The sequence below is a fragment of the Callithrix jacchus genome, chromosome 7 (genome assembly GCF_049354715.1).
Source record: "Callithrix jacchus isolate 240 chromosome 7, calJac240_pri, whole genome shotgun sequence".
Classification (NCBI taxonomy): Eukaryota; Metazoa; Chordata; class Mammalia; order Primates; family Cebidae; genus Callithrix; species Callithrix jacchus.
Genome location: NC_133508.1, coordinates 65,093,464 through 65,120,201, shown reverse-complemented (window position 1 = coordinate 65,120,201; position 26,738 = coordinate 65,093,464). Strand labels below are relative to the sequence as shown.

Below are 26,738 nucleotides of genomic sequence, written 5' to 3'. Positions count from 1 at the left end.
AGATACATTTTATACTGCACCCTCAAACTCCTGGCCTCAAGCAATCCTCCTGCTTCAGCCTCCCAGGTCACTGGGACTCTGGGGTGCAACACTGCACCTGGCGCAGCCAGTTTTTTTTTTTGTTTGTTTATTTTGAGACAGTATATCACTCTTTCACCCAGGCTGGAGTGCAATGGCATGATCATAACTTACTGCAACCTTCAACTACTGGGCTCAAGCAATCCTCCTGCCTCAGCCTCTGAGAAGCTAGGACTACAGGCACATACCACTTTATCTGGCTAATTTTTTGAGTAGAGATCAGGCTTTGCTATGTTGCCCAGGCTGGTCTTGAACTCCTGGCGTCAAGCAAACCTCCTGCCTCAGCCTCCCAAAGTGCATGAGCTCTCATGCCTGGCCTCTTAATCATCCATGTTGGATGGCAAGGTAATGCAGAGGCAATTGGAATCCACAGAAAACAGTTTTCAACATACCCTTTACTTTCCCCCCCTTTAATTGAGTTGGTAATAAGTAACAAAAGTTATTGAATCTGTATGAACTCTATCTCTATGTTTTACACTTTATCAGGTTTTCTTTTCTTTTCTTTTTTTTTGAGACAGAGTCTCACTCTGTCACCACCCAGGCAGTGCAGTGCCATGATCACCTGAGGTCAGGAGTTCCAGCCAGCCTGGCCAGTGGTGATCTGCCCGCTTTGGCCTCCCAAACTGTTGGGATTACAGGAATGAGCCACCTGCCCAGCCTATTTATCTAAAATTTTAAGATGTATGATTTTATTCAACAAGGTATACATACTTAACTATGAAGAAGTACCAAACAGCTTCATAATATAATGGTTTAGTCTGTTTAATGTATTTTAAGCCCACCCAGCTGGAAACAGATTTGCTATAAACAACTTTTTCACAGTATCAGAACACTGTAAATGTAGAACATTCATTTATGGTATTTACACTACTGTATTTATTCATTTTAGCCTTCTAAAAGAGGATTATTATTAAAGGATTATTATTTAAAGGATTTAAAGAACTGTTTCAGAAAACTTCGGCAAAATTACGGAAAGTAAACCTGCCACTAATGAACAAAGCAGGCTTTGTCTAGAGAAGGCCCACAACTTCCTGTGGAAATACTGCATAGCTCTGACCCTTGGGAATTAGAAAGAATTGGGTAAAGTACTCAGGAGAAAATAATCAGGTGGAAGGTCTCTCTCTGAACTTGCAGGTACATTTATGTCTGAGATTCTACCTCTGGAAAAATAGTTTTCTGCCCATAATTGTATCAAGAAGTGATATTGCTTTACTACTAGCAACTTAATGTGCACACTTTTCTGATACAAAAATTCCAGGTTGAGGGTATGTTTTTATAGTGAAAGGCCAGAATATAAACTATTCACTTTGAATAAAATCTTCAAACTTTCCAAAGTTTACTTACAAGTGGAAAGAGGAAATACATAGCCGAGTGTGGCAGTGTATGTCTGTAGTCCCAGCTACTTAAGAGGCTGAGGCAAGAGAATTGCCTGAACCCAGAAGGCAGAGGTTGCAGTAAGCCAAGATCGTGCCACTGTACTCCAGCCTGGGCGACAGAGTGATTGATACTCTGCCTCAAAATAAACAAACAAACAAATAAATAAATAAATAAAATAAAATAAAAATAAAGGAAAGAGGAAATACATATGTAGGTTGTGATAATAGGTGTATTAGTCCATTCTCGCTGTAATCCCAGCACTTTTAGGAGGCAGAGGTAGCAGGATCACCTGAGGTCAGGAGTTTGAGACCAGTCTGGACAATATGATGAAACCCCACCTCTACTAAAAATACAAAAATTAGCTGGGCATGGTGGCAGGCACCTGTAGGAGGAGAATCACTTGGACCCGGGAGGTAGAGGCTGCAGTGAGCCGAGATCATGCCACTGCACTTTAGCCTGGGCAACAGAGCGAGACTCTGTCTAAATAAATAAATAAAAAGAAATACCTGAGACTGGGTAATTTATAAAGAGAAGAGGTTTAATTGGCGGATGGTTCTGCATTCTGCATAGGAAGAATGATGCTAGTATCTGCCTGGTTGCAGCGGGGAGTAGATACATCACATGGCCCAGAACAGGAGCAAGAGAGCAAGGGGGCAGGTGTCACACACTTTTAAATGACCAGATTTCAGGAGAACTTACTATCATGAGGAGAATACTGAGTGGATGGTGCTAAACCATTTGTGAGAAATCTACCCCCATGATCCCATCACCTCCCACCAGGTCCCACTTCCAACATTGGGGATTACAATTCAACATGAGATTTGGTTGGGGACCTAGATCCAAACCTTATCAATAGCCTATTTAGCAAATCCACTGAGCAGAGAGATGGATCAATAATTTTTGGTTGGTATTCCAAATTTGATAATAATAGAGAATCCTTTAAGAAGTTTATGGCAGACCCCTATATTGCCACCTCCTCCTGAATACTGGATTACTTGAGAAAAGAATGCCTGTTTCTTCTTTCTCAAAGAAAGCATTTACTGTTAGATAAACAGTAGAAAGGTATCAGAAATGGTTTTATAATTCTGATAACCAAATACTACTAAGTCTTTTTCTCCAAAATCCCATGAAGTACTTTATTTTAAATTAACCTATTATTTACTCCTGTTTTATTGTTGTTATGTAGCTATGTTAAATTTTATTCATTCACCAATCTCCTTAGGATGTGCCTCTAAGTGATAATATACTTCTTTTTCGTTTTTCAGACACAGTCTCACTCCGTTGCCCAGGCTGCAGTGCAGTGGCATGATCACGGCTCACTGAAGCCTCAACCTCCTGGACTAAAGTGATTCCCCCATCTTAGCTTCCTGAATAACTGGGACTATAGGAGTGCAACACCACACCTGGGTAAGTTTTAAATATTTTGTAGAAATGGGGGATAATATATTTCCAAATCACGTTCCTAAAAACTACTTCCATTATCATGAGGGTCAGAACCAATGACGCTGAATTTCAGAGAAAATAAATCAAATGGTGATAGAAAAGGAATGTAAGAAAGAGAACGTACAGTATCTTTTATAGCAATATGTTACTAAGCCAAAGAAAAGTGGGGGAAAAAAGTTATTAGTGAATTAAGGTAAATGAGGAAGCAAATAAGAAAAAAAAGCTAGAGAGGGTAAATGGAAAGGCAGAGAAGGAAATTTCTAAACCAAATGGTTTATTAAAATTATTTGGTCCACAGGGCCGGGCGCGGTGGCTCATGCCCCTGTAATCCCAGCACTTTGGGAGGCCGAGGCGGGTGGATCACGAGGTCAAGAGATTGAGACCAACCTGGTCAACATGGTGAAACCCTGTCTCTACTAAAAAAAAAAAAAAAAAAAAATACAAAAAATTAGCTGGGCATGGTGGCGCGTGCCTGTAATCCCAGCTACTCAGGAGGCTGAGGCAGGAGAATTGCCCGAACCCAGGAGGCGGAGGTTGCAGTGAGCCGAGATTGCGCCATTGCACTCCAGTCTGGGTAACAAGAGCGAAACTCCGTCTCAAAAAAAAAAAAAAAATTTGGTCCTTCTGATTAAAATTAGTAAGGGCTGGGTACAGTGACTCATGCTTGTAATCCCAGCACTTTGGGAGGATCGCGCGAGCCCAGGAGTTCAAGATCGGTCTGGGCAACACAGAGAGACTGTCTTAAAAAATAATAATTAAATAATATAAAAATGGGTAAGACCAAATGATCTGAAGAGATATTTCTCAAAAGAAGACATAAAAGTGGTCAAACATATTTTTTTAATGCTCAACATAACTATTCATCAGGGAAGTGCAAATCAAAGCCACAAGGAGGTATCATCTCACCCAAGTTAGGAGGCTATTACCAAAAAGACAAAAAGTAGCCAGTGCTGGTGAGGGTGCAGAGTAAAGGGAACACTATACACTGTTTGTGGGAATGTAAACTAGTATAGTCACTATGGGGAACAGTATGGAGGGTCCTCAAAAAAAAAAAAAAAACAAAAAAAACCCCTGCAAATAGAACTACCATGTCACCCAGTAATACCATTACTGGAAATATATCCAAAGGAAAGGCAATCATTATATCGAAGAGATATCTGCACTTCCATGTTTACTGTAGCACTACTCACAACAGCCAAGATATGGAATCAACCTAGGTGCTGAACAACAGATTAATGGATAAAGAAATTGTGGTATATATACAAAATGGAATACTATTTAGCCACAAAAAAGAATGAGCCAGGTATACTAGCGCACAACTGTAATCTCAGCACTTTGGGAGGCTGAGGCAGGAGAATCACTTGAGTCCAGGTCTAGGAGTTTGAGATCACTAAGGACAATAAAGTGAGGCCTGGTTTCTTCAAAAAATAAAAAAATTAGCCAGGTGTGGTGCCTATAGTCCCAACTATTTGGGAGGCTGAGGTGGGAGGATCACTTGAACCTAGGAGGTCGAGACTTCAGTGAGCTGTGATTTTTGTCACTATACTCCAGCCTAGGTGACAGAGCAAGACCCTGTCTCAAGAAAGAAAGAAAGAAAGAAAGAAAAATAATAAAATCCTATCGTTCTCAGCAAAATGGATGGAACTAAGGACTAAAGAGACATTTCTCAAAAGAAGACATAAGAATGGTCAAATATATACATATATAATCAAATCAAATTAATTAATTAATTAATTAATTATTTTAAGATGCGGTTTCACCATGTTGGTCAAGCTGGTCTTGAACTCCCAACCTCCTTGGCCTCCAAAGGGCTTGGATTACAGGCGTGAGTCACCACGCTCAGCCCGGTCAAATATATTTTTTAAATGCTTAACATAACTAATCATCAGGGAAATGCAAATCAAAACCACAATGAGGTATCATCTCACCCCAGTTAAGAGGCTATTATCAAAAAGGCAAAAAGTAGCCAGTCCTGGTGAGGGTGCAGTGAAATAAACTAGGAACAGGAAGCGAGTAACAGGAAGTTAAACACCACACGTTTTCACTCATATATAGAAGCTAAAAAAAGTTGATCCTATAGGAGTAAAAAGTACAACAGAGGTATTAGAGGCTGGGAGGGATAATGGGAAGGGTGGGATAGGGAAAGATTTGTTAAAGGATATAAAATTACAGCTAGACAGGAGGAAAAAATTCTAGTGTTCTATGCCACTGCAGGATGACTATATGTAGTTTCAAATAGCTGAGGAGGATTTCAACCTTCCCAATACAAATAAATAATGAATGTTGGAGATGATGAATATGCTAATTACTCTAATCTGATCACATCATACATATTAAAATATCTACTATATATCCCATGAACAGATACAATTATTGTCAATTTTAAAAAAATTAAATTGGCCAGGCGAAGTGGCTCACACCTGTAATCACAGTACTTTGGGAAGCCAAGGTGGGCAGGTCACTTGAGGTCAGGAGTTTGACAGCAACCTGGCCAACATGGCAAAACCCTGTCTCTACTAAAAATACAAAAATTAGCCAGGCTTGGTGACAGTCATCTGTAGTCTCAGCTCCCGGGGAGGCTGAGACAGGAGAATCACTTGAACCTGGGAAGCAGAGGTTTCAGTAAGCTGAGATGGTGCCACTGAACTGCAGCCTGGGTGACAAAGCAAGACTCCTTCTCAAAAATAAACAAATATACAAATAAACAAACAAATATGTATATATATATATTTTTTGAGACGGAGTTTCGCTCTTGTTACCCAGGCTGGAGTGCAATGGCGTGATCTCGGCTCACCACAACCTTCACCTCCTGCGTTCAGGCAATTCTCCTGTCTCAGCCTCCCGAGTGGCTGGGACCACAGGCATGCGCCACCATGCCCAGCTAATTTTTTTTTTGTATTTTTAGTAGTTTCACCATGTTGGCCAGGATCTCCTGACCTCGTGATCCACCCGCCTCGGCCTCCCAAAGTGCTGGGATTACAGGCTTGAGCCACCGTGCCTGGTCGCTAGTTGTTTTAATATGACACATAGTAAAGGACTTTGGTGAACAATTTTTATGTTTATTAAGAACTACAAAGTAGGATTTGAAAGTTTGTGTTTCTTTTTCTTGAGATAGTGTCTCCCTCTGACACCCAGGCTGGAGTGCAAAGATGCAATCATGAGTCACTGCAGCCTCAACCTACCAGGCTCAAGCAATCCTCCCAACTAAGCCTCCTAAGTAGCTGGGACTAGATGAGTGCCGCCACACTCGGCTAAATTTTAATTTTTGTAGAAGCATTGTCTTCCTCTGTCGCCCAGGCTGGTCCCAAACTCCTGGACTCAAGTGATTTTCCTGCGTCAGCCTCCTAAAGAGCTGGGATTATAGACATGAAGCAATGCACTCTGCCCTGATTTCAGTGTTTATCTAGTTAAATCTACATGCTTCTTATGAGTGTATTTTATTTAAGGATAATTTTTTTAAATTAAGTGATGAGAGCAACTGCTTATTTCCTTGAATGGATACCACAGCACAGATTCCTTATCTACATTCAAATACTCAGTTTACCAGTTGTTAGAAAGATTCTATGGTAGAAACTCTGGTTGGATATGACTATAATATCTCACAAATTTGCATATGAGTCCTCATGCAAAGGTAATTTATTTGAAAGCAGACTCTTTGGTAAATAGCTCTGGGCTTTCATTATAAGTCAAGGGAATCAATTAATTTAAAAAAAGGAGTGGGTCAGGCTTGGTGGGTCACACCTATAATCCTACCAATTGGTGGGAGGATTAATTGAGGGTGGAGATGGAGACCAGCCTGGTGAAAACAGTGAGACCCCATTTCTACAAAAAAAATTTTTTTAAGTTAAAACAAAAAATCAAATTAAAAAAAGAAGTATATCTTAATATTTAAAAAATTTTTACAAATACTATGAATACCTTTTTTCATATTTTAAATTCTCAACTAGAAAACAAACTTCTTGAGGGCATAGACATGAATGATATCTACATAGGGGCCTCTGTGCTAGTCAGAGTGCCTGAAAGTAGTAATAAGTCAATTCAATATACTCATTCATATGTTTTACATCGGTTGACTTGCCAAACCTAGTACTATTAATTCCAAAGCTCAAAACTAAGTGCCGTATTATAGGCCTAGAATAGTAAACAAATAGTTTAGGTTCTAATTTATTTTGTATCCTTCCAAATACTATGGTAAGATTTTCCAAAGAGCTATCCACATAAAGCTTTTTAAAATTAAATTAAGAAAATGTTGTTTGGTAAAAAACTTTAATAGAATTGGTATTGCCCTCAAGGTTTTCAATGTTAAGCCTTCATAACCTCGTCCTTATTTGCTCATACAGAATACAGCCTAAATTATAAATAGCATAATAATGGAGTCAGTCCATGAAAATTGCTGATAGTCAACTACTTATTATCTAGATAATAGGAAGTAAAACCCCAAAATTAAATCCAGAGAAAACATAAAAACCTTAGTTAGGCTCCTGAGTGACTTCTATTTCTTTCTCAAATGCTTTTTACTAGGGCTACTGGTGGGAAAAGAATTGATGAATTTGATTCTTATTTTTTTAGAAGCATAAAAATACCTAACTTTGCTTCCGCCGCCGGATTCTGACGTGCTCTCGCGAGACTTGGGTCTTTTCCTAAGTCGGCACTCGCCAAGGAGAAAGCCATGTTCAGTTTGAGCACCAAGATCGTGAAGCCCAATGGCGAGAAGCCAGACGAGTTCGAGTCCGGCATCTCCCAGGCTCTTCTGGAGCTGGAGATGAACTCGGACCTCAAGGCTCAGCTCAGGGAGCTGAATATTACGGCAGCCAAGGAAATTGAAGGTGGTGGTGGCGGGAAAGCTATCATAATCTTTGTTCCTGTTCCTCAACTAAAATCTTTCTAGAAAATCCAAGTCCGGCTAGTACGCGAATTGGAGAAAAAGTTCAGTGGGAAGCATGTTGTCTTTATCGCCCAGAGGAGAATTCTGCCTAAACCAACTCGAAAAAGCCGTACAAAAAATAAACAAAAGCGTCCCAGGAGCCGTACACTGACAGCCGTGCACGATGCAATCCTCGAGGACCTGGTCTTCCCAAGTGAAATTGTGGGCAAGAGAATCCGCGTGAAACTGGATGGCAGCTGGCTCATAAAGGTTCATTTGGACAAAGCACAGCAGAACAATGTGGAACACAAGGTTGAAACTTTTACTGGTGTCTATAAGAAGCTCACGGGCAAGGACGTTAATTTTGAATTCCCAGAGTTTCAATTGTAAACAGAATGACTAAATAAAAAATATATTCGCAAAAAAAAAAAAAAAAACAAAAAACCTAACTTTGGCTGGGCCTGGTGGCTCACACCTGTAATCCCAGCACTTTGAGAGGCCAAGGCGTGGTGGTGCATGCCTGTAATCCCAGCTATTTGGGAGGCTGAGGCAGGAGAATCACTTGAACCCAAGAGGCGGAGGTTGCGGTGAGCTGAGATCTCACCATCCCACTCCAGCCTGGGCAACAAGAGTGAAACTCCGTCTCAAAAAAAGAACAAAAAACAAACCAAACTTTACTCAGATGAACTTTTTAAATACAGTATAAAGACGTTAGATGGTTTTGGGAGGCCAAGGAGGGTGGATCACGAGGTCAAGAGATTGAGACCATCTTGGTCAACATGGTGAAACCCCGTCTCTACTAAAAAAAAAATACAAAAAATTAGCTGGGCATGGTGGCGCGTGCCTGTAATCCCAGCTACTCAGGAGGCTGAGGCAGGAGAATTGCCTGAATCCAGGAGGCGGAGGTTGCGGTGAGCCGAGATCGCACCATTGCACTCCAGCCTGGGTAACAAGAGCGAAACTCCGTCTCAAAAAAAAAAAAAAAAAAAAAAAAAAGACATTAGATGGGCATTCTTCATAAATACTACCACTCACCACTAAATTGTACTTGCTCTACAATTTACTATTTTTCAAAGCCCTTTCATTTTCATCTCATAGATAAATGCCTAGCATTGAGTCCTTACTATACTTGCTAACAAAGAACTAAGGTTTGGTGTAGAAAGCACAGGAGAATTTACAGCCCCCAAAAGTGAGTTATTTATCAAATATAGGAGAGTATTTAATTATGGGAACAAAGAAGCACAATGTCATCAGAAGGGAATGCAGACATAAAGAGAAGGATAGGGTGAAGTTTATCTTTACATTCTAAATTTCATCTGTCAGGCTGGGTAATGGTCCCAGATGATTCTTTATATTTTTCTTTATATCTTTTTCTATTTATAAAGCATTTCACTTTTTTAAGTGAGTTAATGAATTGATAAAGACATAGCCCTAGTGATCAAAGTAAAGTGAGTCAAGTCCTGACTTCAGTTCTGAAAATCTGTTGCTGAATGACTCACTTTGTGATCCATGTCCCTCGGTTTCAGTAATACGTGAAAAATAATGCTGGGGATATTTCATCTAGGAAGTTCTCAGGTGAAAACACTACCTTTAGAAACACAATCTCATTACATTATGAAACATTTGGGAGTGTTATCTATGTTTCTACACTTTTATGCTTTTTTAAAAAAGTCACCCATATTGTTTCTGAAAAAAAAAAAAAAAAAAAAACCAAACCGCAGCCTAGGACTGAACATGTTTTCTGTTGCTCCATAAATCAAAGTGAAGGTATAAATCTTTTGCAAATATTATAATGTCCAGATATGATTCACAGGCTTTCCCTAGTTTTGCTTCTATTTAAGCGACCCTTTAATGAACATCACTTAAAACTATTTTTCCCAATTTATGATTGTCATCTTACATTAAACCCTACAAGATTAGGAAAATGAGCTTGCAGTGACAAGTGACTACAATTTCATATAGAAGATTTGAAACTCTGAACTATACTCACAATTAGCTTGGTCTCTAGCTATCCCTTAGACAGTAACATTTCAAATGTAAAGTAACAACTTCAGAAAAGTTTATATCAAAGTGTTGACTTATGAGAAACGGAAACACTAGCACAATGGAAAATGCTTGAGACATATTTGGAAAATGTATAACCAAGTCTAAAAACTTAAGTCAATTCTTAAAAGTGGTTCTGTTTATAGAAGTCAACAATTCTATTTTCCAAGTTTTGTAAAATACTAGGAAAATATCTCTGAATTCTAAGTAAGTTTCTGTAGCACTTCAGTACTGGCAAGAAATTAAGAGATAATTCCTTAGCAATATGATATAAAACACTTCAAAGAGATCAAGTAAAACAAAACTGTGAGTGATAAGTTAATAAACTGAATTTAAGTTTTTAGTTTTAAAAAAACTTAATTTTTTAAAAGTTTCTCAACATGCTCTGCATGACTTCATTCATTCCTCACAAACATAAACATTCCAAAGTTAGGATCATCAACATTCTCATGTTTAACTTCGCATAAATACTCAAGTTCACCTGTCAATCTGTCTTGCTTCTGTCAAGATTTTCTGTTTCTCTGCCTTCTATTACTCACCAACTGCATCTGGATTTACCGGTCTGGAGACATCAGCTTGCCCCATGATTATATTGTCTGATGTATCTCACGACAACAAATTGTCCCGGACAAAAGCAAACTTTTCTTAAAAGATAAATCCACATAAAGAGGGGACACGCAATCCTCTCTCAGTGTCACTGCCAAACATCAGGAAAAGGCATGAAGTCAGTTCATCTGCTGAAGTTTCTGTTTCCCATACAGCCTGGGCACTTGTAGTTCTTACAAAACTGTCTTCACACTGGCTCTCTTCACACAGAAATGCCTGTCATTCCAGAATGCACACTGTGTAGAGCTGAAGTGCAGGAAGGGGAGGAGACTGCCAACAACATTCTAGCTGCTGAGTGGCATAGCTCAAAAGTCCACACCCTCTGTTCCTGACTTTGAGTTTGGTTGGAACTCTCCAAGCTCTGAGTCACAGAAGAAAGGGAGCCTGCTCAAGAGCATGCCAAAGAATTTACAAATGTAATTACCAGGATGGTTATGAGTAAAAGGCTAATAGGACCAGCAATCCATTCAAAGGTATGTTTTAGACACAAGTTTACCTCACAAGTATCAGATTTCACAGTGTTATGGACTGAATGTTTGTGTCCCTTTACAATTTACATATTGAAATTCAAACCCCCAATGTGATAGTGATAGGAAGTGGGTTCTTTGGGAGATAATTAGGTCATTGAGGGTAAAGCCCTCACTAATAGGATTAGTACCTTATCAAAAAGGACCCAGAGAGCTCTCTCTTTCCATCATGTGAGGGCGCACAAGACAACTGTCTGAAAACCAGGAAGAAGGCCCTCACAGGTACCCAATCTCCTGGCACCTTGATCTTGGACTTCCCAGTATCCAGAACTGTTAGAAATAAATGTCTGTGGCTGGGCGTGGTGGCTCTTGCCTGTAATCCCAGCACTTTGGCGGCCGAGGCTGAAGGATTACTTAAGCCCAGGAGTTCAAGATCAGCATGGACAACATAATGAGACTCTGTCTCTACAACAAATTTAAAAATTAGCCAGGCAAGGTGGCATGTGCCAGTAGTCCCAGCTAATGGAGGGAGGGGAGGTGAGGTGGGAGGATTGCTTGCGCACAAGGAGGTGAGTCGTGAGCTATGATTACACCATTGCACTCCAGCCTAGGCAACAATGCAAGACCCTGTCTCAAAAATGAAAGAAAGAAAAGAAAAGAAAAGAAAGAAAGGTTTGTTGTTTAAGCTCCCCAGTCTATTGTATTCTATTATAGTAACCTGAACAGACTAAGACACACTGCTTATTCTAAAATTTTATTTCCTAACTGTAGGTGGGCATGCCCAAAGCAGGGTGTAATCTATGTACTGGGAATTAATAACATTAGAAACAATATTTTAGAATTGAATATACCTTTTCTGAGAATACAAATATTTCTGAAAATCTGTTTACTAAAACAATAAGCTTGAAATAAATATTTGGAAGGTATTATATAATAGTTCTCTTCCTGCTAAAACTCAATCATCTCCATATGATCTCGGGGAATAAAAAAATACAGGGAGTAGCCCTACATGCTGGGCATTAATACATGGAAATATCAGCTAATCATATGTAGCAAATGAAGGTCCAATTTGCACACTGATTTTTCCTTTTTTAATCCGTAACTAACTTACATATAGCCAAGTACATAAATATTAAAGATATAGCTTGATAAATTTTTATTTAGTATAGTACCATAAATTTTCTAAATGTAAAAAAAAACCACACATAACACAATCTTAACATATTCTCCACATAACCTGGATTATTCCACTAAATCTAAAGGTAAAAGAGGAAGCTAACAATTTTGATTACTGTATTAAGAAGTTTTATATTAGTTACTGCATTTAATCATCACCACAACTAACCATGCATTGGAGGTATATTTATTTACCCTATTTTCAGATAAGAAAACGAAGGATAGTAAGGTCACATCCTGTGTCTTATATTACCAAGCTGTAAGTACCAAAGCCCTAATATTCCTTCAATAAAAGACAGCTACCCTTGGGTGCAGTGGCATGCACCTGTAGTCTCAGCTACTCAGGAGGCTGAGGTTGGGAAGATCACTGGACCCCAAGAGTTTGAGTCCAGCCTCGGCAACATAGTGAGCCCTGTCTCTTAAAAAAAAAAAAAAATAATAAAATAAAATAATAATAATAAAAAAAGACAGCTACAAAAAAATAGAAATTTTCATTTAAATTTTTGTTCTCCAAACTGAGATCCCAGAAAGATTTCTAGGATCTGAACTTTCTCTTACTTAGCCTGTCCTTGGTACATTCTCTTCTCTCTTATTATCTTAGCCCCATTATCTGCTTTTGATAGAGAGAGAAAAAAAAAAAAAAAAAAAACCAAGGTAACAAATAAGAAAACGTTAATGCTAAGTCATCAGTAAGGGAAAAAAGTACAGAAACATTCAGACAACATTAAGTTACTACCAATGTTAATTGGTAGTAATTAGAAAAACATTAAGATATTGACCATATAGGAAAGAGTAAAAGGAAAAATGCACTGAAACTACAATTCAATTAATAATGCCCAATACTTGGGAACCTAGGTACGTATATATATAAGCCTAAAAGCAGACCATGAGCATAAGCAGTTTCCACTGTTGTAAAATGAGAATACAAAAGGTGGCAAATGTATTGCTTGGCATTCAGGAGATGCTCAACATACAGTAATTAACAACACTGTTATCACCATCATCATCATCATCATGGAGCCAATACAGCATATTGCTTAAGAGCATGAGCTTTGGAGTCAGATTGAAATTTTAATTCCAGCTCTACCACTCATTAAGTATTAACACTAGGCAAGTTACTTCACCTCTCTAAGTCTCAGTTTTCTAATGTTATAAAGGTATACAACAATAATTACTAGTGCAAGGCTGGGTGTGGTGGCTCATGCCTGTAATCCCAGCACTTTAGGAGGCCAAGGTGGGCAGATCACCTGAGGTCAGGAGTTCGAGACCAGCCTGACCAACATGGTGAAACCCCATCTCTACTAAAAATACAAAAGTTAGCCAGGCGTGGTGGCGGGTGCCTGTAATCCCAATCCCAGCTACTCAGGAGGCTGAGGCAGGAGAATCACTTGAACCTAAGAGGTGGAGGTTGTGGTGAGCTGAGAGATCACGCCATTGCACTCCAGCCTGGGTGACAGAGCAAGACTGTCTCCAAAAAAAAAAAAAGCTAAGTCTAGGCCTGGCACAGAGGCTCACTCCTGTAATCCCAGCACTTTGGGAGGCCAAGGCAGGCAGATCACCTGAGGTCAGGAGTTTGAGACCACCCTGGCCAGTGTGGCGAAACCCTGTCTCTACTAAAAATACAAAAATTAGCCAGGTGTGGTGGCTGACACCTGTAATACCAGCTACTCAGGAGGCTGAGGCAGGAGAATCGCTTGACCCTGAAAGGCAGAGGTTTCAGTGAGCCAAGATTTTGCCACCGCACTTCAGCCTGGGCAACAGGGCAAGTTTCTGCCTCAAAAAAAAAAAAAAAAAAAAAAAAAGAAGAAGGAAAGAAATGCCAAGTCTATTTCTTATGTGCCAAGACACTACAAGTTGCCTGACCAGCATCGTGTTTCATTTTTCTTCTAACAATCAGTATTTACTCTGTGCTAATTGGTAAGCAGACAAGCAGAAAGGTAGAATGATACTGGCACACTAATGGCATTAAAATGAACTAATAAAGCCTTGAGTTCACTTTAATTTTCCATGCATTATGTTTTAGAAATGTAAAAGGAAGTCTGACTTTAACTTTGTAAGAAGTAGACAGCTATCTCTTGTTATTTGTTAGCTAATAAGATAACGTTTTCTTCACAGCTTAGTGCCTCAAGGGGAAGTAGTAGAATTAAAATTTGTGATTCTTTTCCTATTTTATTTAGGGAAAGGTCAAGAAACCTTAGGTCGGGTGCAGTGGCTCACACCTCTAGTCTCAGGACTTTGGGAGGCCAAGGGGGGCAAATCACTTGAATCCAGGAGTTCAAGACCAGACTGGGCAACATTGTGAAACCCTGACTAAAAAAAAAAACAAAAAACAAAAATTAGCCAGGCATGGCGGCACATGCCAGTAGTCCCAGCTACTTGGGAGGCTGAGGCAGAAAGATTGTTTGGGCCCAGGAAGCAGAGGTTACAGTGAGCTGAGATGGCATCATTGTACTCCAGCATGGATGACAGAGTGAGACCCTGCCTCAAAAAAAATTAACATGTTAGAAAAATAAGATTTAATAGACAAAGGAATTGAAGCTACCATTGAGATTAAGACAGCACTTAAAGCCCTCTAACGAGAGCTTTTTTTAATTTTTATTTTTTTTAGAGACAGAGTCTTGCTTTGGTCACTTAGGCTGGAGTGCAACGGTACAATCATAGCTCACCATAACTCCTGGCCTCAAGCAATCTTCCCACCTTAGCCTCCTGTGTAGTTAGAACTTCAGGCATGCGCCACCCACCCAGCTAATTCTTAAATTTTTTTGTAGAGATAGGGTCACACTATGTTGCCCAGGCTGGTCACAAATTCCTGGCCTCAAGAGACCCTCCCTGGGAAGACCTAGTGGGAGAAAAATTTAAAGTTGTACTTAAATAAATAAATAAATAAAGGGAGATCCTTTAGCCTTAGCTTCCCAAGATGCTGGGATTACAGGCATGAGCCACTGCACCTGACCCAAGCCTTTCTTGTTTTATTGAAGAACTGTTTCTAATTACCATGTATTGCCTATAAATTGCTGGGCATACCAAAGATATTCTTTTCCTAAAAGCCTAGATTTGGACAGTTCCACAGGTAATGCTCAACAGAGAAACTTAAGATCATCAGCTAACAGCACAAGTTGCTCCAAAGCAGGCCGCATAAATGTGAATTGAATTTCTCATCAGCAAGCCATGAATTGTTCTTCCTTCCATTAAGCTAATGCTAATTTGTTAAAATTGTTTATAAGCAGTAAGACATTGTAGAATATCTTTCCTAGGTTCCATCCAGAAGATGAGGAAGACTTTATCCTCCTTTTTCTGAACAAACTATAGCTTGAATTGTCTTCTTATATGTTAGTCATTGGGCTTCATTACTAAAGACAGACTGAGATCAATCAGCGTAGGCTTTCACTGTTCGTGAAACTCTGAGCCACAGTTCTTTTTGGAATGTGCTTGGTGTTTTAAATTCACCATAAAAACTGTATTATAGTGAATTAACTTGTAGTGAGAATATGTATTTTCATTTGAAAACCATCATCTCTAAGTGTATCTAATTCCTTCTCTTGCTGGTTGAAATTTTATTATTATTTTTTGAGACAGAGTTTTGTTCTTGTCGCGCAGGCTCAAGTACAACGGTGTGATCTTGGCTCACTGCAACCTCCACGTCCTGAATTCAAGCAATTCTCCTGCCTCAGCCTCCTGAGTAGCTGGGATTAAAAGTGCCTGCCACCAGGCTCAGCTAATTCTGTATTAGAGACAGCATTTCACTATATAGGCCAGGCTGGTCTCAAACTCCTGACCTTAGGTGATCCACCCACCTCAGCGTCCCAAAGTGCTGGGATTACAGTGGTAAGCCACAGCGCCTGGATCCAGGTTTATATGTTTAACAAAGTTTGTAAAATCAATATCAAGAGTATAAAGCTTTAAATTAAATGTACTTTTATGCTTAAGTATGAATACAAATTGGATTACCTAGGAAAATAAGCTCTTGACTATTTTAATTATAGCTCCCTCAGCTTAATTCAGCATACTTCTGTCTTAAGACCTGAGATGTCTCAGGGAGGTAAACTCCAGTGAGGTTAGGAAGAAGTCACTTTCCTCTAGGACAAGATGAGCAACAGAAATTACTAACAAATCACACGAATACATATTCACATCGAAGACTAATCTTCAACTTCCGAATATATAATTTGGGGAAAGAGCAGCTTTCTTTTCTTTACCCCATGAGCTACTCTAGGTTGGCTGGCACTGGATAGTCATGGGAGGTAACATCCTACAATTGATAACGTGTGCCTCAAACTACATGTGGAAATTAGAAAGCCTTGCTAGTCATCTGCACACTCTTCATTGTCTCATCTACTTATACAATTGCTCCCTTGGCCAGGAATTTCTTTCCCAGATCCATTTGGGAAATTCCTACTCATCTATTAAGAACTGGCTGAAGTTGAGGCTGCAGTCAGCTGTGACTGGGCCACTGAACTCCAGCCTGGGAGATAATGAGACCCAATCTCAAAAAAGAAAAAATTTATACACACAAAAAAATGAATTGGTTCAAATGTTACCACCTCTGTATGGGCCTTTCCTTAATCACTCAAGCAGAATTCTCCTAAAGATTCGCTGAACCCTAATTATGTGCCCAGTACTATGCTGGTGCTAAAAACAACAATTTTTGCCCATAAGTTGCTTACAGCTCAAGAAAACAGGATTTAGGCTAGGCGTGGTGGCTCGCATCTGTAATCCTAGCACTTTGGGAAGCCAAGGCAGGTGGATCACGTGAGGTCAGGAGTTTGAGACCAGCCTGGACAACATGGCAAAACCTCATCTCTATTAAGAATACAAAAATTAGGCCGGGCGCGGTGGCTCAAGCCTGTAATCCCAGCACTTTGGGAGGCCGAGGCGGGTGGATCACGAGGTCAAGAGATCGAGACCATCCTGGTCAACATGGTGAAACCCCGTCTCTACTAAAAATACAAAAAATTAGCTGGGCATGGTGGCGCGTGCCTGTAATCCCAGCTACTCAGGAGGCTGAGGCAGGAGAATTGCCTGAACCCAAGAGGCGGAGGCTGCGGTGAGCCGAGATCGCGCCATTGCACTCCAACCTGGGTAACAAGAGCGAAACTCCGTCTCAAAAAAAAAAAAAAAAAAAAAAAGAATACAAAAATTATCCAGGCATGGCAGTGTATGCCTGTAATCTCAGCTACTTGGGAGGCTGAGGCAGGAGAATCACTTAAACCCGGGAGGCACAGGTTGCAGTGAGCCAAGATTGAGCCACTACACTCCAGCCTGGGCAGGACAGAGTGAAATTCTGTTTCAAAAAAAAAAAAAGAAAACAGGATTTATAACAGAGTATGAATACTCGGACACTATTTAAACACGCATTGGTGGGTGTGTGTCTAGCTTTGTCCTGAGTTCAGGGAAATTTTTATTTTATTTTTAGCCAGAGTTTTGCTCTGTTGTCTGAGCTGTAATGCAGGGTGTGATCATGGCTCACTGCAGTTTCAAAGTCCTGGGCTAAGCGATCCTCCTGCCTCGGCCTCTAAAGTAGCTAATACTACAGGTGCACACCAACACTCCCAGCTTAAAAAAATTTTTTTTGGTAGAGTCAGAGTCTCTCTATGTTGTCCATGCTAATCTATAACTCCTAGCTTCAAGCAATCCTCCTGCTTCAGCCTCCCAAAGTGCTGGGATTACAGGCGTGAACTACAGTTCCTGGCAAGAGAAAACATCTCAAATGTAGTAACATCTAAAATCTGAAAGAATCAGTCATAGGAGGGATGATAGAAGTGAGAAAAAGGTACAAGCATCAAGAGATAATACTAGAGGTAAAGAGCTGATCATGGCCAGGTGTTGTGGCTCACGCCTGTAATCCCAGCACTTTGGGAGGCCATGGATCACCTGAGGTTGGAATTCAAGACCAGCCTGACCAACAAGGTGAAATCTCGTTTCTGCTATAAAAAAAACACCCCAAAAATTAGCTGGGCATGGTGGCAGGCACCTGTAGTCCCAGCTACTCGGGAGGCTGAGACAGAATTGCTTGAACCCTGAAGATGGAGGTTGCAGTGAGCCAAGATCATGCCACTGCACTCTAGCCTAGGTGATAAGAGTGAGACTCCATCTCAAAAAAAAAAAAAAAAGTATTGATCATAACTATGGTTTTTCTGGACATATCACCCAAATTTTTTTTTTCTCTGACCTCAGGACCAAGCTAGACACACTTACACCCACCAATATGTATTTGCATAGAGCGTAAGTACTCATACTCCGGTATAAAGCATACCATCCTGAACTGCAGTAATCTTCAGACTTCTCAATTAAGCTAGAAACTCCTTGTGGGCAGGGCCCATGATGTATTTATCCTTAAACTCTCAATGCTTAGGACACTTGGTGTATAGTATACATGCAAGGAGTATTTATTAATCTTGAGTATAAGGGAAGAAACAACATATTTTAAGGTTTTCTTAGAGATCCTATTACACCATGGTAGAATATTCATCCACTATACTCATCCAAGGTAGACTATTAATCCACTGTTCTACCATGGATAGAAAACTCCATGGTCTCTACATTTCTTCTGGTCTCCAATAGTGAAACTTTTCTCAAGGAGCCAGAAAAAATGTCGAGACCATGGACTATTCTATCATTCCACACAATCCTGGGAGCCGCTGTCAAACTCTTACTTTTGTGGGGAAAAAAACAGTATGTTCATGATACTTTTTGAGAATATACCGCTTTGCAAGTAGTGACAAAGGAGATACATTTGTCATATGAACCTTCACATACTCCCTCATTTAATCACAACTGTGAGGCTTAAGATCCTTACAAGAAAGTGGTTGTACTTCATGTGAACTAGCCTGAAGAACAGGCTGAAAGAGACAGCAAGTTAAAGTTAAGGCAGGGCCACTGGAATCACCAGATACTCAAGCCACTTACCCCAAATAATACTGGTTTATTCTTGTAGCCCAGTGTAATGGCTTGATCTCGGCTTGCTGCAATCTCCGCCTCCTGGGTTCAAGCGATTTTCCTGCTTCAGCCTTCCAAGTAGCTGAGATTATAGGCATGGGCCACCACACCTAGCTAATTTTGTATTTTTAGTAGAGACAGGTTTCACCATGTTGGTCAGGCTGGTCTCAAACTCCTGACCTCAGGTGATCCACTCGCCTTGGCCTCCCAAAGTGCTAGGATTACAGGCGTGAGCCACTGAGCCTGGCCAGTTAAAGGATTTTTAAAGTCCACTCCAAAGTCTTCCAGACCAGGTGCAGTCCAGGCTCATTAATGTAACTCCAGCACTTTGGGAGGCCAAGGTGGGAGGACTGCTTGAGCGCAGAAGATTGAGACCAGCGGGGGCAGATCTTGCCTTTACTTAAAAAAAAAAAAAAAGTCTTCCAATAATAAAAAGGCATCCTAAAGAACCAATTCCAGGTTTTATCAGTATGTGGTATTTGTTTTTCATAATGCCAAATACTATAGGTAGTATACTCTGAAGAAATCTGCACAGCTAAATAAAAGTTTCATTTTATTTAGTTTCAAACTACTGAACTATTTATATTCACAATCTTTTTTTTTTTTTTTTTTTTTTTTGAGAAGGAGTCTTGCTCTGTCACCCAGGCTGGAATGCAGTGGTGTTGAGGTAACAGACTCATGGGAAATTGGGGGAATGATGAATTGCCAAGGATGGCTAGGTTATGCTGAGTTTGCTGAAAGAGTAAATAAAAAGTTTTGCTGAGACCTCACTGCTTTTTTTTTGAGATGGAGTCTCACTCTGTCACCCAGGCTGGAGTGCAATGGTACGATCTCAGTTCACTGCAAGTAATTCTCCTGCCTCAGCCTCCCGAGTAGCTGGGATTACAAGTGTGTGCCACCACGCCTGGATAATTTTTGGTTTTTTGTTTTTTGAGATGGAGTCTCCCTCTGTTGCCCAGGCTGGAGTACAGTGGTGCAATCTCAACCCACTGCAACCTCCACCTCATGGGTTCAAGCAATTCTCCTGCCTCAGCCTCCTGAGTAGCTGGGACTACAGACATGTGCCACCATGTCTGGCTAATTTTTGTATTTTTAGTAGAGATGGGGTTTCACCATATTGGCCAGGTTGGTCTTGAACTCCTGACCTTGTGATCCACCTCCCTTGGACTCCCAAAGTGCTGGGATTACAGGCATGAGCCACCTTGCCTGGCCTAATTTTTGTATTTTTTTTTTTTTTTGCCATGGTAGCCAGGTGGGTCTCAAATTCCTAACCTGAAGTGATCCACCCACCTCAGCTTCCCAAAGTGCTAGGATTACAGGCATGAGACACTATCCGGCCATATTCACAATCTTTGATGCTCATTCTTTAAAAAGTGAATTACTACAACTTTTCTAATAACGCTCAGTTAAAGGCTATGAATATTAGTAACAATTTAAAAATTTAATTTTTTTTAGAAGCAGGATCTTGCTATGTTGCCCAAGCTGAACTTGAACTCCTGGGCTCATGTGATCTTCCTGCCTCAGCCTTCCAAGTAGGTGGGATTACAGGCAGACACCACCACAGCTTGCATTAATAATAATAAAGTCTAAGAAACCCAGAAATGGTTTTTATTTCATCTTAAGACCTATTAAGAGTATATTAATCTGTTATCGGTTGAAAATCAACTTCCATCTTACTAGCCATCCATTCTTTCTACTCCAAATGATACTTTGTCATGAGCTGAAGGTAGATTTTATGAAGTTACAATAAAAGTGATTAAAGAGCCTTAATTGTTTTTTTAAAAAGTGCTTTATTATTACTTTTTTTTCTATTTTAGATTTAAAGGATAGATGTATATGTTTGTTGCATGGATATACTGTGTGATGCTGAGGTTTGGGCTTCTAATTATCCCATCACCCAAGTAGTTAATGAAGTACTAAGTACTGGACAGGTAGCTTTTCAACCCTTCCCCCACTCCCTCCCTCTCAATTTTGAAATCTCCAGTGTTTATTGTTCCCATTTTTGTGTCCATGTGTACTTCAAATGAGAATATGCTGTATCTGGTTTTCTGTTTCTGTATTAATTTGCTTAGGATAATGGTCTCCAACTGTATCCATGTTGATGCAAAAGACATTATTATTATTTTTTATGGCTCTGAAGGAGTGCTTTATAAAATCACATAATATTCATAAAAATGAAGTTCAGTTGACATCTATTAAGGAACCAAGAGGTATCAATGATGTGTAGAAACTAGTCAGAAATCAAGGAGCCCACATCACAGTTGTGAAACATGTGACTAACTAGTGACTCAAAGAGATTACTATTAGCCACTGCCACTTAATCTTCCTTCTCCCTTTTTCACAACTCTTCCTAACTCAGCTGGCCCTCAAATTCACTTTAAGTGAGTGAGAAAAAAATCTGAGTATTACCAACACTAGATATCCAGGGGGAACATAGTATGTGTCTGATGATAGCTGGCTCTAACATTTATAAAAGTTACGCAGAAATTCCTAACAAGAAATCTCCTTAAACAGTATTGTTTTCCAGTATATGTACAGGACAATATAGCCTTCATCCTCTACTAAATAAAAATTCTGAGTAATGAACTCCTAGTTATACTATGACTCAATAAAAATTCCTGTAGAAGAACTAGGATGACTAGTGTTTCTATAAACCCTGCTCAAGCCAGTAATTCAAAAGCACTTTGTTGTCAGGTTTGGTGGCTCACCCCTGTAATCCCAAAATTTTGGGAGGCTAAGGCAGGCAAATCACTTGAGGTCAAGAGTTTGAGACCAGCCTGGCCAACATGGTGAAACCCTTTCTCTACTAAAAATACAAAAATTAGCTGCATGTGGTGGTGCACGCCTGTAGTCCCAGCTACTGAGGATGCTGAGGAAGGAGAACTGCTTGACCCTGACAGGCAGAGGCTGCAGTGAACTGAAGATTGTGCCAATGCACTCCAGCCTGGGTGACAGAGTAAGACTCTGTCTCAAAATAAATAAATAAATAAAAATTTAAAAACTAAGGCTGGGTGTGGTGGCTCATGCCTGTGATCACAGAACTTTGGGAGGCCAAGGCAGGATCACCTGGGGTCGGGAGTTTGAGACCAGCCTGACCAACATGGTAAAACCATGTCTCTACTAAAAATATAAAAATCAGCTGGGGCTGAGTGCAGTGGCTCATACCTGTAATCCCAGCACTTTGGGAGACTGAGGTGGGAGGATCACGAGGTGAGGAGTTCAATACCAGCCTGGCCAACATAGTGAAACCCCATCTCTACTAAGAAAAAAAAAAAAGAAAAGAAAAAAAATTAGCTGGGTGTGGTGGTGCATGCCTGTAATCCCAACTACTTGGGAGGCTGAGGTAGGAGAACTGTTTAAACTGGGGAGGCAGAGGTTGCAGTGAGCTGAGATCATGCCATTGCGCTCCAGACTGGGCAACAAGAATGAAACTCCATCTCAAAAGATAAATAAGGGGCCGTGCACGGTGGCTCACGCCTGTAATCCCAACACTTTGGGAGGCCGAGGCGGGTGGATCACGAGGTCAAGAGATCGAGACCATCCTGGTCAACATAGTGAAACCCCATCTCAAAAAAAAAAAAAAAAGATAAATAAATAAAATAATAATAAAGCTGGGCATGGTGGCTCATGCCTGTAATCTCAGCACTTTGGGAGCCAAGGTGGGTCGATCACCTGAGGTCAAGAGATCGAGACCATCCTGGTCAACATAGTGAAACCCCATCTCTATTAAAAATACAAAAAATTAGCTGGGCATGGTGGCACGTGCCTGTAATCCCAGCTACTCAGGAGGCTGAGGCAGGAGAATTGCCTGAACCCAGGAGGCGGAGGTTGCAGTGAGCGAAGATCACGCCATTGCACTCCAGCCTGGGTAGCAAGAGCGAAACTCTGCCTCAAAAAAAAAAAAAAGATAAATAAATAAAATAATAATAAAGCTGGGCATGGTGACTCATGCCTATAATCTCAGCACTTTGGGAGCCAAGGTGGGTCGATCACCTGAGGTCAGGAGTTTGAGACAAGCCTGGCCAACATGGCGAAATCCCATCTCTACTAAAAAAATGCAAAAATTTGCCGGGTGTGGTGGTGGGCGCCTGTAATCCCAGCTACTCAGGAGGCTGAGGCAGGGTGAAATGCTTGAACCCTAGAGGCAGAGGATGCAGTGAGCTGAGATCGCACCACTGCACTCCAGCCTGGGTAACAGAGTGAGACTCCATCTTGAAAAAATAAAATAAAATAAAAATAGCTCTTCAGCTGGCTGTGGTGGCTCATACCTATAATCTTAGCACTTCAGGAGGCGGAGGTGGGAAGATCGCTTGAGCTTAGGAGGTAGAGACCAGCCTGGGCAACAAAGTCGGGAGTGCTAGCATATGCCTATGGTCCCAGCTACACAGGAGGCTGAGGCAGGAGGGTCACTTGAGCCTAGAAGGTTAAGGCTGCAGTGAGCTACGTTCACACCATTTTACTCCAGCCTGGGCAACAAAGTGAGACCCTGTCTCAAAAATATAAATAAATAAATAAAAATAGCTCTGCTTTTCTAGTTCCTATGAGAAACACTTAGAAAGACAAACTGCAGCACTACCAATTTTTAATCGCTCAAAGCTGATTTTTGGTCTCTATTTCTTCTCTCCTTGATTTATGTTTCCTGGTTTCTGATCATTTCCCTAAGTGGTAAGAACTGCTATCTGAAAAATTAGAAGATAAATAAAACAATGTTGAGTTCAAATTTATCTCTACTCTGTTATGTGTGAATAACTCTAACAAAAGATTTGGAGAAAGTTAAAACTTAAAAAATAAACTAAATTCAACTTCCCAAGTATTCTGCCTCCCAATTATTTATGAATAATAATAGCTAACATGAATTGAACATGTATTATAATGCCAACGATTGTTCTAAGTATTTTACATATATTAACTTGTCTAATTCTTACAACGTCTTACAATAAATGCTATGAGAAAGACAGCATTTATTATCTCCATTTTATAGATGAGAAGCTGAATAACAGGAGTAAACTGGTCTAAGTTAAAAACTGGCAAAGTTAGGATTCATATATAAGTAATCTGACTCTGAGTCTCCATTCTTTGCTACACCATAAACCTAGACATACAACAAAAACTCTCTAGCTGTAGTCTTTCATGAGAAACCCAAAATTACTGAAGCAAAGGTTTATGTAACCTTTTAACCATATTTACGCTACCTGAAGCATTATTATTAGCCATATACAAGTATGTCTTATGAGCATGCATGATATTTATTAATTTATTTGAGGCAAGATCTTGCTCTGCCACCCAGGCTAGAATGTAGTGGCACAATCACACCTCACTGCAGACTCAACCTCCCCAGCTCAAACAGTCCTTGCATCTCAGCCTCTTGAGTAGCTGGGACTAGAGGCATGTGCCACCACACCTAGCTTATTTTATTTTTTGTTCAGATGAGGTCCTGCTATGTTGCCCCTGGATGGTCTTGAACTCTTGGGCTCAAGGAATCCTCCCGCCTCCCAGAGTGCTGGGATTATAAACATGAGCTGCCATGCGCAGCCCTATCCATATTCTCTAAGGTAGTTAAGAAGTCTCTAGTTTTAGGCTGGGCAAAGTGGCTCACACCTGTAATCCCAATACTTTGGGAGGCCGAGGTAGGAGGATCACCTAAGGTTGGGAGTTAGAGACCAGCCTGACCAACATGGAGAAACACCATCTCTATTAAAAATACAAAATTAGCTGGGCATCGTGGTACATGTCTGTGATCCCAGCTACTTGGGAGGCTGAGGCAGGAGAATTGCTTGAACCTGGGAGGCGGAGGTTGTCGTGAGCCGTGATCCCGCCACTGCACTCCAGCAAGGGCAACAAGAGCGAAACTCTGTCTCGAAAAAAAAAAAAGTCTCTAGTTTTAGGCTGAGCACGGTGCCTCACACCTGTAATCCCAGTACTTTGGGAGGCTGAGGCAGGTGGATCATGAGGTCAAGAGATGGAGACCATCCTGGCCAACATGGTGAAACCCTGTTTCTACTAAAAATACAAAAAAATTTAGCTGGGCATGGTAGCACACACCTGTAGTCCCAGTTACTAGGGAGGCTGAGGTGAAAAATCGCTTGAACCTGGGAGGTGGAGGTTGCAGTGAGCCAAGATCATGCCACTGCACTCTAGCCTGGTGACAGAGTGAGACTCCATCTAAAAAAAAAAAAAGTCTCCAGTTTTTTCCTATTTCCCCATGTTCACCAAATTCTCTTTTTAGATATAAAACAAACACAATAAAACACTTGCCCTAAAGACACTGCCACGAAACTGTTCAAAGAACACAGATATAGAAAAAGAAATACAGGCTGGTCAGAGTGCAGTGGGATTTACAGTTAATTAATCACAACCAGTTACAGATTTCTTTGTTCCTCCTCCACTCCCACTGCTTCACTTGACTAGCCTTAAAAATAAAAAGTAAAGGAAAAGAAGGGAAATACAGTCATCCTTCAGTACCCAAGGAGGATTGGTTCTAGGACTCTCCTTGGACACCAAAATCCATGGATGCTTAAGTCTCTTATATAAAGTGGCAAAGTGTTTACATATAACCTATACACATCCTCCCGAATATTTTGTCTTCTCTGGATTATTTATAATACCTAACAGTGTAAATGTGATGTAAAGTTTTTATATTGTATTTAAAAATTGTACTATCATTTATTATTGTATAATTATTATTTTTTCTAAGTATTTTCAATCTGTGGTTGGTTAAATCCATGGATGTGAAACCCTCGGACACAGAGGGCTGACTATATAGATGCTATACAATTAAGTTTTAATAATTTCCTTAAGTACAAATCATGCTGAATAACATGGCAGGAAATCCCAATAACATAAGTATTTTTATCGGTATAAAATCACTTCCCATGGCTGGGCGCGGTGGCTCATGCCTGTAATCCCAGCACTTTGGGAGGCCGAGGCGGGTGGATCACAAGGTCAAGAGATCGAGACCATCCTGGTCAACATGGTGAAACCCCGTTTCTACTAAAAATACAAAAATTAGCTGGGCGTGGTGGCGCACGCCTGTAGTCCCAGCTACTCGGGAGGTTGAGGTAGGAGAATTGCTTGAAACCAGGAGGCGGAGGTTGCGGTCAGCCAAGACCACACCATTGCCTGGGAAACAAGAGCAAAACTCTGTCTCAAAAAAAAATATACATATATATAGGCCGGGCGTGGTAGCTCATGCCTGTAATCCAAGCACTTTGGAGGCCAAGGCAGGCGGATCACCTGAGGTCAGGAGTTCAAGACCAGCCTGAACAACATGGTGAAACCCCGTCTTAGAAAAAAATAAAAAATAAAATCACTTCCCTCTGTCTTACATTAAAAGTGCTCAGTCTCCTCTTTGAGAGCTGAAAATGTAACTTACTCATTGTTTTCCTTCATGGCAGTTAGGGCAGTAAGCCAACAAAAATTTATTAATAAAAATGAAATTAATGAGCCAACAAAAATGAATTAATAAGTCATTCAGTGCACCGATCATACATCCATCCATCATTCACCTTTGGGATGAGGTTAGGATAGTAACTGGCCTTTATTGAAACCAACATTAAGCCCTCTATCCTGGATGCATTATGAGATTATAACCAGAACTAAACAAGTACATACCTTTAGCATTAAGCCAAGTTCCCCAACCTAGCAAGAATGTCCTTTCTTTGGTGCCATTTTTGTCTTGCACTATTTAAGACATAATTCTTAAATCGTCTTGCTATTTGTGCCCTTTGATTACTGAGCTCTAAACTGAA

At 40.4% G+C, this 26,738-nt stretch overlaps 1 protein-coding gene and 1 pseudogene across 27 annotated transcripts in view; one reads left to right on the top strand and one right to left on the bottom strand.

The window, feature by feature from the left end:
• The window catches only part of PHACTR4 (phosphatase and actin regulator 4), a 128,113-nt gene that overhangs the window by 46,547 nt on the left and 54,828 nt on the right, over nt 1-26,738 (bottom strand). For 2 of the 27 annotated variants that reach the window (XM_078330919.1, XM_035308399.3), the window contains exon 1: nt 10,287-10,628. The exons of 23 other annotated variants lie outside the window; for them this stretch is intronic. Coding sequence is in view for 2 of the 4 variants with exons in the window: in XM_035308393.3 (XP_035164284.1) it covers nt 10,345-10,390 (46 nt within the window). In the remaining 2 variants the exon portion in view is untranslated. Of the gene's footprint in view, nt 1-10,286; nt 10,629-26,738 lie in introns of those variants that run through there. 2 more of the 27 variants (XM_035308393.3, XM_035308391.3) reach the window with 1 other exon arrangement.
• Nucleotides 7,532-8,170, top strand: LOC100894375 (small ribosomal subunit protein eS7 pseudogene; annotated as a pseudogene).